The following is a 17,671-nucleotide window of genomic DNA, read 5'->3' as shown; positions in this document are numbered from 1 at the left end:
CAGGGTAGTTAACTCTTTTTTTTTTTATACTTTTCATATATTTGGAATCCCAGTAATCCCAGGAAGTATAAAGAGTTAAGTCTACTAAATTTGGTTGTTTTACTCCTTTTATTAAGGCCAAGTTTTTACATGCTCCTGCAACACCATCTCACTTTCTTCTTTTTTCTGCCCATACACGCACCTTTAAATGTGTATCATCGATTCAAGGCATAGCAAATAATCAGATACAGATTCTTCGATAGCTCATTAAAGCATTATATATCTTTAATATTGTATAATTAATCTAGCTGCACAATGCAAAGCCATGTGCATGTCTCCTCTCTGCTTTGTAAAGTACAGATAGCTAAGCATAGCTGCCAGAGCAAGCCCAGTCATAGATTGTCACATTTCAGATCCACTACCCTTGCACTCAGCCCTCTGACTCTCTCACTAACATGTTTCTTCAGAATTCAAACCAAGTCTTCTAGTACTGTTTATATATTAATATCATTAGCATCATAGAATCATAGAATATCCTGAGCTGGAAGGGACCCATAAGGATCATCAAGTCCAACTCCTGGCACCGCACAGGTCTACCCAAAAGTTTAGACCATGTGACTAAGTGCACAGTCCAATCTCTTCTTAAATTCAGACAGGGTTGGTGCAGTGACTACTTCACTGGGGAGCCTGTTACAGTGTGCAACAACCCTTTCAGTGAAGAACCTCTTCCTGATGTCTAGCCTAAAATTCCCCTGCCTCAGCTTAACACCGTTCCCGCAGGTCCTATCACTGGTGATAACGGAGAATAGGTTACCTATAAGGTCACCTCCGTGATAACAGAGAATAGGTCATTCTTTTCAGTCTAAATATCATATACTTCTATCCTGAAAGAGCTCCACATATTTTTATTTACTGTAAATCTGTTGAGATTATATATACTTCATGAACTTTTTTCACTGAATTTTCAGCTCCAGCTTTGCCATCAAGTGTTCTGAAATATTCATCTATCCAAATATTACTATTAAATTTTATATTCAATCTATATCTGTCACATGTATATGATTTTTACTTTTTTTTAATACTAACAGAACAACAACAACAAAAAATCTATATGGAGGAGTGCAAGTGTAACTGAGAACATAACTTCTTCCTTCTATGAAACTTACTTAGATTTTAAGTCCTACTGTTGTCATCAGCACTACTATTACCACTGATGTTATTATGCTTGTACAGGTGTTTTATACAAACTCATGATTATTCCCTCAGTATACAGTTAACACAGTACTTAAATTCATCTCTTTACTTCAGTTGAATTACTTCTGACCCAGCAATAGTGGACAGCCTAGAAACATCCTCACGGAAAGAGGAACTTAGTGCCATGAAGCCAGTGCTATTCCTACCATTATCTTGTGACCGAGAATTACCATTTCCACTGATGCTGAAAAGAAGTTTCAGTTCTCCCCTCTTAAAGATTTAACCATATCAGGAAATGCATACATGCATGTGGTTCACTTGAGCCTCACTGCGCCTGCTCTTCTACAGTACTCTTCTCCATTCCATGCACACACGCACACACTTCTTACTAGTAGTGTCCAGTATAGTTGAATAAAGTATATAGCCAGTTTATTTGTGTAAAGCATGGTTAGAACAATTTCCTGTAGATTTCACCTACAGAACTAGTTGAGGTTGAGTAGATAACATCAGTAACCATGGAGTTCAAAATACATGTTAATTTTTCCAAAAATTAATCATTATAAACCAGCAGGCTCAGCATCAAATTTCATTCCGTTGAGATGGAATCTCAACACATTTAAGACAAAACACAATTAGGCCAACCAAACTGACTTTAATCTTCCCTCCATTAGAAAAAAAAATATTAATTGTGATTAAAGTATTATAGCATTGAGGTCTTAGTTCAAACTTTAAAAAACATGTTAGATTCTTCTTCCCTCAATACATTACCTTATAGTAAATGTATTTCCACCTCTATGTCACTGTATTTTAAACACTCTATTTGACCTATTTCTTCAGTCCCCTTTATTATGGCAGAAGCAACAAGTTTGTCAAGCACTGATCCCATACGCAGGCATACAAACATCATGATATTTGGACAAAGTAGTCAGTCAATGAGAACTTCCAACACTACTCAGGTCTCTCTAATACCGCCATGTAATTGCCAAAAGAAAAAAAAATATAAAACATAGCATAAGAAAGTAGTAAAAGAAATCTGTTGAGGTAGTTCTGGAGCATCTTTCTGTCTTTTAAATTCCGTCTGTATTTCACATTATTACATTACATTAAACTGTAGACACACAGGTCAAGATTGAGTTTTTATCCTAGTGCTTTAATCACAATTTTGGTAAGAAACAGTCCTTGAATGGAGCTGTTTACAATCTAAAGCCTTAACTCTACAAACATTTGTAAACCTACTTTACTTAACTTCCAGTGAAAAAACTACTGAAATCAGATGAGGTAGAGCTCAACTTGTGCATAACTCTTCACAGGATGAAGACCTGTGAAATAATTAAGATACTAAAAATGGTCAAAAGACATGCATCACAGACAAAGTGTATTGTTTCTGGTAGTGCATCACTTGACACATGTTGCATAGGTTATAAATAATGTGTGTCCATGACCACAGTAACATATTACATGCAGCCTCCCTTGAAATTCCCATGTTATTGAAAAAAGTGATATACACAAAGCTAAAAGTGCACTGGTACTGACAGCTATCATTCACCAGCAAGGAGAAAAAGAAACCATACAGACCTGTTACAATTTCAATGAAAGCAGAAGCCCCTTCAATATTGCCTTGTAGTCTTCGCAGAGTGAAATTATAAATGCCACCAGCAGTCAGATTTGTAACACTGAAGTTAGACACTGCTCCTGGAATCCTAAATTTGCTTATAAAGGTGCTGTTTGATAAAGATGCTTTATAAGAAGTGAAGTTAGTCTTGGTTGGATTCCACATTAAAGTTGCTGATGAAGTATTTACCATTTTTAATGCCAGACCGCAGATCCCAGCTGGTTCTACAGTAAATTCATTCAGATAATTAGAGAAAATTTTAACGTATAAAAGTAGTGATTTTATTCAATTAAATGTTTTCTAACATGCTTCACAGAAAAGAAGATTTTTAAAAATTGTTCATCGGTTCACTTAGGGACGGAGTAAGTTGCATAGAAACAGTGATCAACAATTTTTTCCTTGTTAATTATTTGTTTTGGTTATATTAAGACTTCTAAAATAGCAGATATTTATTTACAAATAGCATCTCTATTACTATGTGAAGTATAGCTACTGTTTAAAAATAAACATTTGCAGCCCTTCTTAAAATAAAAGAACCTTCCATGATTATATTTCCAGAAGCTTTCTTTAAATCTAAAATACTAATTAACATAAACCCATTAAGGGATGGATTATTAAGCATGAAAAAATCCTAAAGGCTTGCCATTACAATGATGAGAATACTTTCTGTATGCTCTGTCCATATATTGGACTCACTGACAGCAGTTTTGAAAATACTTGCAAAAGACAAAGGGAGCACCTTCAGGACCAAGATGATGATTATTCTGCTGCATTTTGCATTAATGAGAATGCAAAAACTAGTTTTGTTTGTTTTTTTTCTGTGATTCACTGATCTTTGAATAACTAACTGCAGAGCCTCCTTGACAATTAAGGAGTTCTAGTTCCAACAAGCCACAGAAAACCCATCAAAGGGAGGAGGACTATAACATGCATGTGTATAAAACTGGGGGTTGATTTATATTTTGATTACATTTAGCTATTGTATCTCCTTTGGCAGGTCAAAAACAAATATAAATCCATTTCTACAGATTTCTGACACATACAAACTCTCCTTTTTTATGCAGTATCATAGGAGAGTTGGAAAACATTTGCTCACAGACAGAAAATGAGTGCAAGATTCAGGGTTAATACTCTGGACCTCGTTATGCAATCTGATGCACAATTTCTCTTCTCACTTTTTTATGTCTTCTGTGCTCTTGTACTGGAGCAATCCTGAAATCCACTATAGGGTTGCAAGAATTTACCAGATGCAGAAACAATCACAAACAAAATGCAAAGTATTTTTTAAAGTATTGGATGAAATTCTGGCAGTATTTATTCCTGATGAAGCTGTAAGAATTTTGAGTCCACTTCTTTTTTTCAAATGGGTATCTACAGCTATGTTTAGACTTTAAATTCAACCCACTGCATTACAGACAAGGTTCCTCCTTAAGCAACTATCACAAGAGGAGGAGAATTTCTCCCCCTTAGTTAGACTTCATTTTGAACTCTGACACTTTTGAGTCACTTACATATGATGATTTAAATGCCTCTGCACCCACATTTATCATTATTCAAAAAGAGACAAGTTAAGTGGTGTCCTTACTTGTGATGACACTTCTCTCCACAGCCACAGAGGAATCCAAGCCTTTAACTGTCCTTAACTGAAACAAGTATTCCATCCCAGGGGCCAGATTTTTCACTACAGCTCTGCTATCGTAAACAGTTGTGGTAAGCAACTTTTCATTATTCATCAGACAATAGGAAACCTATGGAAGAAGAGTAATTTTTATATCCAACACAATTAAGTATAATATATGTTATTATACTTGAATATATGTATACACTTGTATTATTATATAAACAACTATTATTTATTACATAATTATAAGTAAAAACTATATAATCATAAGTAATTTCTTATACGTCATTTATTATTTCACTTCATAAAATTAATGTTTAGTGATTCCAACTATGTGTTTATATAAAAATATTTACAATATCCCCAAATACTTTAAAGACAAAAAAAAAAAATCAGAAATATGACTTAAATTTTATGTTATGTACCACAACACTGACCCACTACTTACTCAAGATTCCTTAAGAATTATGACCTAAAGCAGTGACCTTAATCTTTAAAACTGGTGAGGAAGGTGAAGTTAAGTCAAGGCTTACATGGCTTTGCTCTTGGAGGGAGGATAATAAAGTGTACTCTGACCGCTCAGTCATACAGCTGTACTAATAGGCTGTGCAATTAACTACAAGATAGAATAAGAACAGTCACTGGGTAAAAGAGCAGCCCACGGATTAATCAACAGGATGGGATAAATAGTTTTCTATACTGAAATTTAGAAAGACACCTCAGAAATCTTAGTACCTTTCTGGCAAAAAAAGTAAAAAAATAAGCAAACAAAAAATAAAAATCTGTGCATTGGTTAGAGCTGAGATTCTGAAAAGAGCCCCAAAGAATCAGTCGCTCAACTCTGTTCACTGGGATACCTTGAAAACTCACTGCTTTGAACCACTGAAGAGAATAAAAGTGTTGCAAGTGTGTTCACTGCTTTCACATTTGCACTAATGGAAAGCAAGGTGCACACTGTGTCTGTCCCGCAGAGGAGGGATCTGGACAAACATCTCCAGCACTCATACATGCAGCCATGGCAGACAGCACTGAGAGATCAAGAAGACCTGCAACCGCTTACACCAGCGTGCACTGTCTTGTCACCAAGAGCAGAGAGACATGGTAATGATCTGAAAATACTTTGGTTCAGCTGCTGTTGATTTGGGGAGGAATGATGCAGTTCCCCTTGGTATCTACATGTCGTACCAGCACAGCACCTGTTAATGCATACTAAGTCTTGGAGACTGACATCAACTCATTAGAATTATGACACTGCAAAATGCTAGAAGCAAAGCTATAAATTAAAGATTTACATCTAGCATAAACAAGTTAGGAAAGTACCTTTTGTGTACCCTTCACTCCACAAACTACAATATATTGCTTAGAAGGTTGGTGAGCTGGGATAATAAATTTTAAATGACTAGTAAAATGATCCCTTTTATGCAGGTGCACCTTACTAAGCAACCAGCCTACTGAAACCTTCCTCATTAAAGATTTATAGACAACCTCATTTATTCAGATAAAGCACTGTGCAATGTGGCTGCTTGCTCCAGAGATACCAATACCAAACAATAATACTGTGCCATAAAGATCAATATTACAGATGACAATTACTTTCCACAGGATGGTAAAAATAACCTGACCACATACAAAAGTATATCTGAACTGGTTCACAACACAAACAATAGAATTAAATTAAATTTTGAAATTTGTAAAAGTACTCCAGGCTACATTAGCAAATGGTGCTGTGGCAGATTAACTAGCTAGTCTTACTCACTCAGATCAATGCAGCAGTACACTAATGAAGAGAGAAGAAACACTAAGAAACTATACTAAGAATACTCAGATTTCAAATTTTAGGTAAGGATATAATAGGAGTCGGGGGGGGGGGGGGAATTAGATACTGTAATATTGGGGTATAAACGATGTAAGACCATTACAACAAAGTACTTTGTCACATGGTAGTACTACAAAATAAAGAATATCCTAGTCAGTGAGTTAAGGGTACAGGGCTACACCTTGAATTCTTTATTGATTCAAATGAAACATTTAAATAACAGTAGAAGAGTTCACTATTGAAGAGGTTTTTTTGACCTTATGACCGTGTTCAAACAGTGACTGCAAATGGCAAAGGATATGCAAGACAGGCTGCAAAAGACAGGATACAAAAGAGACTGGTTGAATGGCTCAGTGAAACACGATCCACAAACTAAGTGTGTAGATGTCATAGTGGATTGTTTCTGACCAGAGGACTGGAAGAACAGAAACTACTCTAGATTTTGTGCTAAGCATTGCAAAGGATATGGTTCAAAATACAAATGATGAACAGCACTGTAATACTAACCCTGAAATATTAGCACTTATCTTCTCTGATAGAATAAAAAATGTCTAGCACATTTAAATAGAAAAGGGGAAATACTTAGTCAAGGAAATTTAAAGAAAATCATGATGAGCAGTTAAGTCTGCAAATGTTCGTCACAGTATGAAAAACATTAAAATGCTACATTAAAGGTTCATATATATAATAACACACAAACAGCTTGCAGAGGGCATATAGAAATAACCAAGGTATATGAACAGTATAGAGGATTACTTCAAGAAAAGTCATCCTTGAAAAACAGAAATCATGCTCAAACAAGAAAAATAATAACTACTAACTTGTCTAATTCATGCAAGCTAACCTAAGAAGCACAGGGAAGGGCAAGGCAGAGCAGAAACACAGGTCAGCAGGCCAAAAGAGTCAGAGGAGCAAATTAAAAATGGCATTAGAATTAATGAAAACAGTAATTTAGAAATTAAGCTTAGAATTGAATTAGATGATCTTTAATTAAATTGGATGATCTTTAAGGTCCCATCTAACCCAAACCATTCTATGATTGTATGATTCTATGGGGCTGTTACTAGCTGACGAAAATGCAAAGGAAGCACTCAGTAAAGACAAGCCCATATAAGAAATTGTAACTGGATTTTTTAGATGGTCAATGATTTTCCCACACCAGAATCATTATCAAGTATAAGTCTAAGTCAAATTCTGCTGTCAATAATTGAAATGTCCACTGAAGAGGTTTTTTAAAAAGTTTGACAGTATTCATTAGAGAAGTAATTGCCAAGGAAAGGCATAGAAAGAAAAACCGGAAAACACCATTATACTTTTGATAACACCATTCTGCATCCACATCCTAAGTGAAAGTCCAGTCTCAAGAAAGCTATCAAAGACAAAGAAAAATATTACATGAACTGTAGAATGATATCCACGTAAAAATGGTGCACAAAAGACAATTGAGAAATTAAAGCCTATAAAATAATGAAAGGGATGGATATGGTGAATATAGACGTCCTAGCTATTTCTTAAACCACACAAAGGAAAAGAATACCCACATTAAAATAAAAAGTGTACAGTTTCAAATAGGGCATAATGAAATTGTGTAGTATGAACAATTAATTTCAGGAAAGGTAGTCACTGTTTTTCTCATGTATGTTCAGATTTAACCTGTAACTCAGGAAATCACTAAATTACTTAGTGCTTAAGGCTGGGAAGGCCCGGGAGGTATTAAATATTGGCAATTTTGTCTTGTAAATTGTTACATTAAGAAAAAAATGAAAATGTTTTACTCTGGAACTTTCAAAACAACACATTTAGATCCTTGTATATAAAACAAAATTTTTATTTTGCAGTTTAATTTGTATTACAAATTCACAAAGCTAAGAAAATAAGTTATTGCATTACAATTGCACTTAACCTTCAATTTATAATTTTCTTCACTGTTGCACATTAGTTGAAAAATCATTTTGAAAGCTTTTAAAAGCTTAATTTTATAATCTTTTACAAAACTGTTATGCAATATGAAATATGTATTTAGCTGACCTTCTCTAGAAACGGTATTCGCCCACGTAGTTTCACGGTTTATAAAGACAAATAATTATTGTTGGGTTTGCAGTACCTGCAGTATAATAACTTCATTGAGAAATTAAAAAAGACGTAAAGGATTGCATTGTTCCCATTCTTATCTCACCTGAAACATATCAAATCCTCCTCTTGGCAGTTTCCAAGACAAATAGACTGTATTTTCTTCTTGCCCAAACACCTGTAAATCTGATGGTGGATCAGGATCTGAGGTAAAGATAAGAGTAGATGCAATATTTAGTATCAAGATATTCTATACTAATTTGAAGGAAATTAACATCTACAGAAGACTCTGCCGTAATTCATTATTTTATAGTTCAATGCAGTTACAATTTCATTTTCTACTTAAGAAAAATCTGAAAAATTCAATTCACATCTACGTATTAGCAACAGAATCCAAAATAAAAGCAATGTTTGTAATTTTTTATAGAAAAGGTGTATCATCCTAATAATATACTGTTTCATCTATTGGCATATTCCCACTGAACACAAAGGAAACTTATTTGTGTTTAAAAAGTTTTTATTTATTTATAATTTTCAAGGATGTTTAGCTTGAAAAGAAAGATGTTACTCCATGCATTGATTTGATTGATTTGAATAAAACCTTGCATTGATTTAATAAGAAATAGCTTTTCTTAGACAGTACATTAAAATGCAACAACCCTACATATCTGATATCACTAAAAGTTATCAATAAACTGTGAACGTACAGGTGCTAATCTTGAGGATGGTGGGGCGGCTTCTTTTTAGTCCATTGGTTGTCACAATACTGATTAAGAAATCAGTGCCTGGCTGAAGATTCTCAAATTTGTACATTCTACAAACATCAAAAAGAAAAGATATTGTGTTCTTTAGGATTTTTAAATACAGGTGTCTTCATAAGTTTAAGTCGTTATAGCATTATGAATATTATTTACACATAATGTGTGGATATACATGCATATACTGTCAGTCAACAAATTATTTTAGTGTGATACAACTATCTTAGCATGATAAAATCTTCATTAGGACACATCACTCCATGATAGCAAGTTCAAGTACCAGAAATTCTTAAAAGATTAAATTAAGCATCTCGAATGACACACAGGTTCTACAGGTATTCACTCCAATGCAATATTTCATTTCTTCTTCTTTGTACACAGGTATCATATGAGAAGTCATTTGTTAAAAAATGCAATTCTTAAAATGGTCTTTTTTCACATGGGTGTAGTAATGTATATCAACTGAAACATCAGACATAAATCCCATGTAAATAACTCTGCAGACTACTTATTTTAGATATACAGTGCAACATCTATTTTCAGTTCATGTTAGTTATTTTTTATATAGTTGAATATTAAAATGTTATCCTCATACCTTATACCAGAAGGTAACATTTTCTCTTTGTTGAAGATCTTGCTGTTTATTGAAAGAACATATCCATCAAATTTATTTTGGGCTGGTGGCCATGTAACAGTTATTGATTCAGAGTCTCTGCTATAGTTCAGATATTTAACTGCATTTGGTACTGTGTAACAATAAAACAAAACATTTTTTTAAATACATTTTAGATATATTACTCTATGGCAGGACTTATTTCAACAGACTATGATGAAAACTCCAAAAAAATTATGTCATGTCCTTGTTTATCTAAAGTGCACACAGAATAATACAACTGCAGTAATGTGCATAGGGACTTTCAATACCACTAGATCCAAAGCCAAACTGATTGTTTCACTGTAATGCTGCTTAGTGTAGTTTGAACATCACTGATGTGAAGTTCCTCAAAACCCAACGATTTCTCAGAAAAAGAAATGTCAGCATAAGGGCTAGTATACTGAGCCAAGACCTAAGTATCTTGTATTCAGTGGTGGCCAAAAGCAGATGTCTACAGAAAAGCAAGTCTTGCACATAATGATAATCATCTTCAATAACTTCCCAGGCTACCATCTCCTACTGTGCATCTGAAGGATTTTCTGAGGCAAACCACAATCGTAACACACAATGTCCTCTGGCCAAGAGTTCTCCAACTTATCTACAAATTTAATAAACAACCATTTCCTTTTGCTTGGTTTCTATTTGCTCTCTTCCATTTCACTTCAAGTCCTTAGTTCTGGTAAAGGAAATGTCCATGAATTAGTCCTTACTCTCTCCATAATTACCCTTCCATGACTTACCCTCTCACAAATGATTTTACAGACAACTACCATTGTTCCTACATCAGTTTTAGCCAGTGGTTTCTTGAAAGCAAAACATTACATATCTTTGATCACACTTGTGCCCTCCTATGAACCTTTCTTGATCTACCGTACTATACTTCTTCAGGTTAGAGACCAACTAGAGGAAAATCTATCATGTGGGATCCAACAGCCAGAGAGATGTGAGGCTGCTGCTGCCCCATGTCCCCACGTCCAACCAAGTTGAAGGTGTACTCCCACAAGGCACACGCATACAGGGCACACATGCACCACGTATACATTTTCGACCAGCTGCACTGATCACAGAGACTCAGAGCACTCACACGGACAGCACTAATGGCCTCATCCTGCTCTCCCGCTGACTGGGAATGGATGTCCATTAGTGAGAATACTTACATACAGACGTACAAGGTGCGTGCCTCCCGCAGCTGGGCTCAAACACTCAGTCTGCCCAGTAGCTGCTCCTGGAGCCCAATCTCCTCAGCTGCTGGCACCAGGACACACAAGCTCCCAAGGTCACAGCCCCACCCTTAGCTGGACCATCACACCCACTCACACCCACACAGCTGGACAGGATTTTCCAGGTCCCAGGTGCCAAATGCCTATGCTCACACAGATGCTCTCGCAGCTGGAGCTGGCCCTGAGAGACCCACTCACCACCTCGCTCCCAGGCCACTTCGCCTACTCCCCACCTCGTCCAGCGTGATCCTCAACAGCAGCCACACACTCACTCGCTTGCCCACCCTCACACTACTCGCTGGCACCACAGACCAGTGGTGTGACCCCAGCTGCAGCACTCGCACCCTGGTACACACAACATGCACCCAGAAAGAGGTAGAAACAGCATAGCCAGCCAAGCTACTGACCAGCAAATCATTTCCATAGGACTGGTTGTTTTTACCCCCTTAACCCTCTAATTTCTACATTTGCTCCTCCCCTTTGGTTCCTCCCCTAAACATTCCATATTAAGTCCTGTGCATTCCTGAGCTGCTTTTCCCCCGCACCCCATCACATGTCCTACACCCCTAGGCAGCAACCTCCCGTAGTCCAAAATCTGATCTGGATAGCTGCTCTCCTTGACTTGATGGGCTGCATGCCTGGGCAAATGGGGCTCTGGTTCTCCTTGGACAGCCCTGGGAAGGGCCTCGACAGGGTTTTTGTTCCTTGGAAATCCTTAATTTGGGTTTCTACCTGGCAGTGTGCTTCTCTGGGCTTGTGGAGTTTGGCCTTTGATGGGCTGGTGGCTCCTGGGTGGGCCTAGAGTACTCTGGCAGGGTATTATTTGGTCTCCCCCTCCTGCCATTTTCTTTCTCTCAGCTCTACTGTGGTTGTGCAGACAAGCTTTTAGCACGTCCTAACAGGACGAGAACTGCACAGTGTGTTGAGAAGGCAAGAGTACTCGGATTTCTACAAAACAGCACAGTGATGTTTTCTGTTTTGTTTTATAAGCTCTCCTATCAGCTCCTCATCACCTTGAATGTGTTTTAGTCTGCTGCTGCGCTAATGCTAATTTTTTCATGGAACTACCCATCCTATGCTCAAGATAGATATGCAACTGAAGGAAGACTCTAGCAGCTAGGAGAATGACAATGGGACTTATTATTAACATCGGAGTACTAAAACAGAATTGTGCCGCTGAGAAGCGTACGTCCTAACCTAAAGTAAAAATAAATGTAGAAAGCCCCATATTTAGTCCTGATGTAAGGGGAGGCCAATGAGAGAATATCAGAAAACTAATTCGGTTCTGAACACGTAACTGTGTTCAAACTCAGCAGTAAAGTGAAAAATCAAATATTAAACAGAAATCTATGGAAAAAGACTGCTTTTTGTAACGCTGGTAGACAGACTGTCTGGAAGTACCACTTGTACACCTAGAGCATCCACGTGCTTGAGTCATTAATGTTAACATCAGAAGTTCATCATACGCTACAACCATATTCAAATGCATTTACTTTCAAAGGACACAGTCAAAGAATAAGTAACAATGAAGGAGAATAAGGAAGAAATTATGAAAATTATTTATTTACTTTTCTGTACTTGAAACAAAAATAAAATTCCAGGAACTGTAAAAGAAAACAGATATAAGTAGAGGAAAACAATGCTAAATATAATGACAGGTCTCACCTGTTTCTATTTCCTTTGTGACAAAAATGCTGTCTCTGAAACCTTCCTTTTCTGTTCGAATTGTAAAATTGTACAGCTTACCAGGAATAAGGTCGGAAAATGTTGCTGTTTCTTGCCTGACCTTCTGGACCTACAAAGCCAAATAAAGCTTTCACAGAACTGCTTGCAAAATTTGCTTTTATTATGTTAATTACACCTCCACCTATTTTAGTGGGAGACATAGCTTTTGATTTAACCTCTGATTACTTTATGTAAGACTTTTAAAAATATAACTATGTTGTCTATGCACAAGTGGTCATTTAAAAAACATACCCTGAAAGCACTTGCACAGTTTGTACATGTGACTTCATATCGCTGAAAATTTCCATCAGCACGGTCCCAAGCAATTTCTATTGAAGTGTCTGTAACATTACCTTCTCGTACATTGAGTGGAGCTGCCAGACCTACAGGAAAAAAATAAAATCCATTCCTGTTCAATCCAACACTTTATGTGTTTCCTATGGCGACATAAAAGTGAGGACAATCAGTAACAGATTCAAACAAGTAGAGGGCAAAATCTGATCTCAGACATGCAAACACAGAGACGTTCCAAAACAGAAAAATGGAGAAAGAGCAAGGAGATAATATTGACACTACTCAGAGAGAATTGCTTTCTTGCTTATCTTAAAATCACATGGGGCTGAACATGCCGATACTCCTAGGCAGGAAAATCCTTCAGAATGAAGTTAATCCCTCCAATACTACTGCAATAATGCTCACAGTCGACCTAAATTTTGCCAGAAAGATCAGCAAAATTGGGTAGACCAAGCAAAGCAAATACTCTTTATCCCTAATTAGTATACCTTTGTATAATATATTACAGATCACATTACAGAGGAGCTTCTAAATTTGTCTGCATTTCTTTCATCCCATCCCAGCTGCTTCTGGCTGGAATGTACAAAATTTACACATTTTCTAAGAGAAACTCAGATTTTTTCTTTCTTCCAAGTTTTTGGGGGCACAGGAGGGACAGATCAAAACTGTTTTCTAAGGAAAGGTTATGCTAAGTTTAGGGATTGCTCTCACACAAGCAATCAAAAACCAATCTTTATTAAAACTATATTTTAAGAAAAATAATCTTTCAAGGCTTTCACTATTTGGTAAATAATTTTTCTTTTTTCCCCTCATTCTCTTCTTTCTTCTTTGCTTCTTTTATCCTATATCAGTGGTTCCTTTTATAATACTTCCACTCTGAATAGAAAAGGATTGCAGAGGAAAATGGTAAAACAGGAAAAAAAAAAAAGTCCTGGAATTACAATTATCATAAAAAATAGAAAAGTCAAAACGTAGAATTTCAGTAGCTATTTTAAACAATTTTTAAGTCCTTATTAATTTTTTTTTTTTGAAAGACTTTGATAGAAGAAGTCACCTTTCCACAATAGTTTTTAATGTTTTTGTTTGATGTTGAATTTATTATCTTGAAACTTGGATAGTTCAGGTCTATTCTTACTTGCTTAATAATGCAGTGGGAGGAATGAGCTTATTAATTTCAAGAGACAGAAGCAACTCCATTGATGCTGATTGCCTTGGCTAAAATAAATGGTCAAACCAGGTCTTGTTTCCCCACAACAATCTAATACAGACTGAATTCCTGAAATACTTGCTATACATTTTATAGACTTGATATAACAAACAGAGTTTAGAAAGTTTAGTAATGATAAGGGATAGTTAAAGTTTTGTTTAGAAAACAGCTAGTGTTATTATAATTATTAATCTCTTACACAAATATATCAGGGTGATTTTTAAATAATCTGTCTTTTCTAACTGTACTGACATAAAAATATAGAATAGAAATCAGAATTTAATATTGTGCAATTTTATAGGAATCAACTTAAAATACTCACATGTTTTTACACCAGTTACATGGTAAAAGGAGCTCAACATTTTTCCGCTTTTTGTGGAGACACAGAAATCATATTCTGTTCCTGGAGTAAGGTTTTCAATTGTTATTTTACCATCACGTTTCAAAATGAAAGTTGCATTAGGCCCTCCATTAGTTGTAACATATATGCCATCAAATACTCCAATATCAGGCATGCGAACAAATAATACCACAGCATTGCTATAAAGCACATAAGGAACTACAATTTGAACTGGCTTGGGCTCTAAAAGAAGAAAATAAAATTGCAACAGGTTAAAATCAGCTGAAAATAATGAAAAGGACACAACAAATCAGAAGCAACTGCCCTGAAACTATGCTTGCATGGTGCAAGTGAACAGATATCATAATAAAACATGTCATTGCTCAGAAACAATAAACAACCTGATTTTTTTAGGTGTTTATTACTAGAATCCTGAAACTCTTGGCAAGTGATTTAGCATCAAAGCAAGTTAGGCTTCCAAAGGTGAATTACCTTTTCAAACACAACTGCACCAAGAAAGAAAGTTAGTAAGGATAGCTGAAACAATACACAGAAACATATATGTGGACATGGAATTAAGCATGGAGAATGAGATATGTTTGATGGACGCAATATTGACCTGCTCATTTTTCTTCCCATACAGCTGGTTCTTACAGCTGTGAAAAATCCCATTTGTACTTTTCTGTCATCTGTGTCCTGAATGAGGTATTAAATCTAATGCTATATGTAAAAAAAATAAAAAATAAAAAAAGACTAAGCCAGCTACCCCCCAGAATACTGTTATCATTTAGGAAAAAAATGACAACATGGCATTTTATGTCTATAATCTGACAGCTGCAGCCTTTACATATCGTATATATATCATGACTGAATCCTGTCCATTCCTTTCACATATGCAAAAAAAAATTTATACTACTCCAAAAGCATTTCAATATCTTGGTGAACTAAGGCTAACACAAAACACCTTTCAATAAATAATTTAGAGCTTTTACCCTTGAGGTACTACTACTTCTAACTCTAAATCTTTTAACAGCACCTTCTCACCTGTAGTAGGGTAATTCTCTCATATTTCACAGAACACCTAATACTTCTCCACCAAAATAAAATAATAATAATAATAATAATAATAATAATAGTTTCAACCATTCTGCTATTTCAAATGAATGATTCACTTAATTTCTTCTGTCAGTGGAAAGAGGATTTCCTGCTCTGGTCCTCATCACAGTTAAACAACATTCAATACTACCAATATGTTTCCCAAGGCTTTGAAAGGTAATGGCATCTGCTCTGCCTTTAAGAGTTAGGATTGGATGAACGTATTTCATATTCTAGTTTTGATCCTCGGCTATTAAGCAAGTCATCCTGATATGCCAATCTGTTAGACAATAGTAATGATGATGTATTGTTAAACAAAATCTGTTAGACAATAGACTATAGTGTAGTTTCCAGTGTTTAAAGATGTCTTACTTAAAGTGCATTGAATGGTCTTCGGTTCACTCATATTTCCATTATTCACACTTGCCACTGCTATTTCATAAGACATTCCAGGTATTAGATGATCAATCTTAAATTCTTCTGTATTGTTTACTAAAAACTTCATAGTTTCACCGATGTCTGCACTAGGTTTCACCTGAATGTAGGATCCCTGATCCTCTTGCAACAGCTTCCAGTGAAGAATTACACTCTCTTCTTGTACATCCTCAGGGTAAATAAAAACAGCTATAGGTGGACTGACAGCTTAATCAAAGAAAAAGAATTTCAGTGTAAAACCACAGATCAAACATACCATCACTTTACAAACCCTTCCCAACAATGTCTTTTGGTACATTTTTTCTTCTAAATATCTTATGATTTTAAATTTACTAATCCATTTAATTATTCCTTACAGTAGTTTGTAGACAACTACCTCTTACAGACACTTTTCCTCATGAAATAGTGCTTTATTTTCCAACCATATTCCACTCCACTGAATATATACAGATAAAAAAGATGATGCAACTGGAGTCACAGTATCAATAATTAGGAAAAAAAAAAAAAACTTATCTGCCTTCGCCTACATAATTTGAGATATCATAGTAATGTCTCTACTTTGCTAAAATTAAACGTATGAACCATAAAGCAGTATTTATCAAATATGATGTCATCGCTTTAGCACACAGGGGTGTGCTATAAGCAAACAAATAAATAAGAGAATAGCTACATTTATTTTTTTGAAAGGTTCTGAATGTTAAAATCAGTAAACAGAAAATATAAAATACAATTGCCCTGATTTTCCCCCAGTACATACCAACAAACTACTCCTTGCAAATGATCTTAAAAATACTTTTATGCCTTGTATTTTCAATGTGAACAGCCTACTGGAAAAAAAAAAAAAAAAAAAGGATACATTACCTGTTGTGATTAATATAGGCTTTTCATGGCAGCTTAGAGTTCCCTTCTCTGCTACATTCAGTAAATATATCTGATACTGATGATAAGGTTTTACATTTCCTATAACTATTGAAGTCTTTCTTTTTTCAACTGGTAACTGTTCCCAGACATTGGTTTCAGTATCCAAAATGTTAATAAGGTAATAATGAAAATAAGCACTGGATGAATGCTGTGGAGCCTTCCACTTTAAATGTATTTCTGCAGATGAAACGTATGTAGTCTCTAACTTCTGGGAGTGCAATGGCCCTGTTGAATAAGATTAGAAATAGAAAACGGGGTAAAAGCTTCTGTTGTCTTTTATCAAAAACAAAGATTTATTTTGTTAAATAAAGCCTGAAAAGCTAACACTACACACTAACTGACATAAATACAAAATAGTATTAAAGCAAAACAAAGCAGCCTTGACAATATAACTAATATTTATATGCAGAGGAATACTCTGTGTAATTCAGGTTTTCTGAATTGCCCTGCTCTTTATGCAGAACTCATTCTCCTCAGTTAGGCTCCCTCCCTTATATTTAGACCAGAAATATTATCTCAGACAAATGGTATATATTACCTAAGTTGGTTAAAACCTGATCCTAATGAATTAAATGGCAAAATCTACAGAATTTCAGAAAGTGTTGAATGCACACACTTTTTATCAGTCCTCCTCATCATATGTCTCCTATATCTCTTCCAACAGTTCAGTCACTAGTCTAATAAGCAATAAACTGATCTCTTTTTTCTTGCCTGGACAATCATGTTTCT

General features: G+C 35.5%; 1 protein-coding gene across 7 annotated transcripts in view; it reads right to left on the bottom strand.

Annotated features, from left to right (window-relative positions):
• PTPRQ (protein tyrosine phosphatase receptor type Q) overlaps positions 1-17,671 on the bottom strand; it is a 138,235-nt gene that overhangs the window by 107,634 nt on the left and 12,930 nt on the right. For 6 of the 7 annotated variants that reach the window (XM_080584383.1, XM_080584380.1, XM_080584384.1 and 3 more), the window contains 10 exons: positions 16,883-17,167; positions 15,959-16,228; positions 14,474-14,734; positions 12,903-13,033; positions 12,591-12,720; positions 9,646-9,796; positions 9,000-9,106; positions 8,399-8,496; positions 4,371-4,533; positions 2,749-3,009 (listed from right to left, as the gene is read on the bottom strand). In XM_080584383.1, coding sequence (XP_080440509.1) covers positions 2,749-3,009; positions 4,371-4,533; positions 8,399-8,496; positions 9,000-9,106; positions 9,646-9,796; positions 12,591-12,720; positions 12,903-13,033; positions 14,474-14,734; positions 15,959-16,228; positions 16,883-17,167 — 1,857 coding nt within the window. Of the gene's footprint in view, positions 1-2,748; positions 3,010-4,370; positions 4,534-8,398; positions 8,497-8,999; positions 9,107-9,645; positions 9,797-10,862; positions 11,486-12,590; positions 12,721-12,902; positions 13,034-14,473; positions 14,735-15,958; positions 16,229-16,882; positions 17,168-17,671 lie in introns of those variants that run through there. The other variant, XM_080584386.1, reaches the window with a different exon arrangement.

This window comes from Anser brachyrhynchus (assembly GCF_964034855.1).
Source record: "Anser brachyrhynchus genome assembly, chromosome: 1".
In the NCBI taxonomy this organism is placed as follows: Eukaryota; Metazoa; Chordata; class Aves; order Anseriformes; family Anatidae; genus Anser; species Anser brachyrhynchus.
This window is presented reverse-complemented; position numbering and strand designations above follow the sequence as displayed.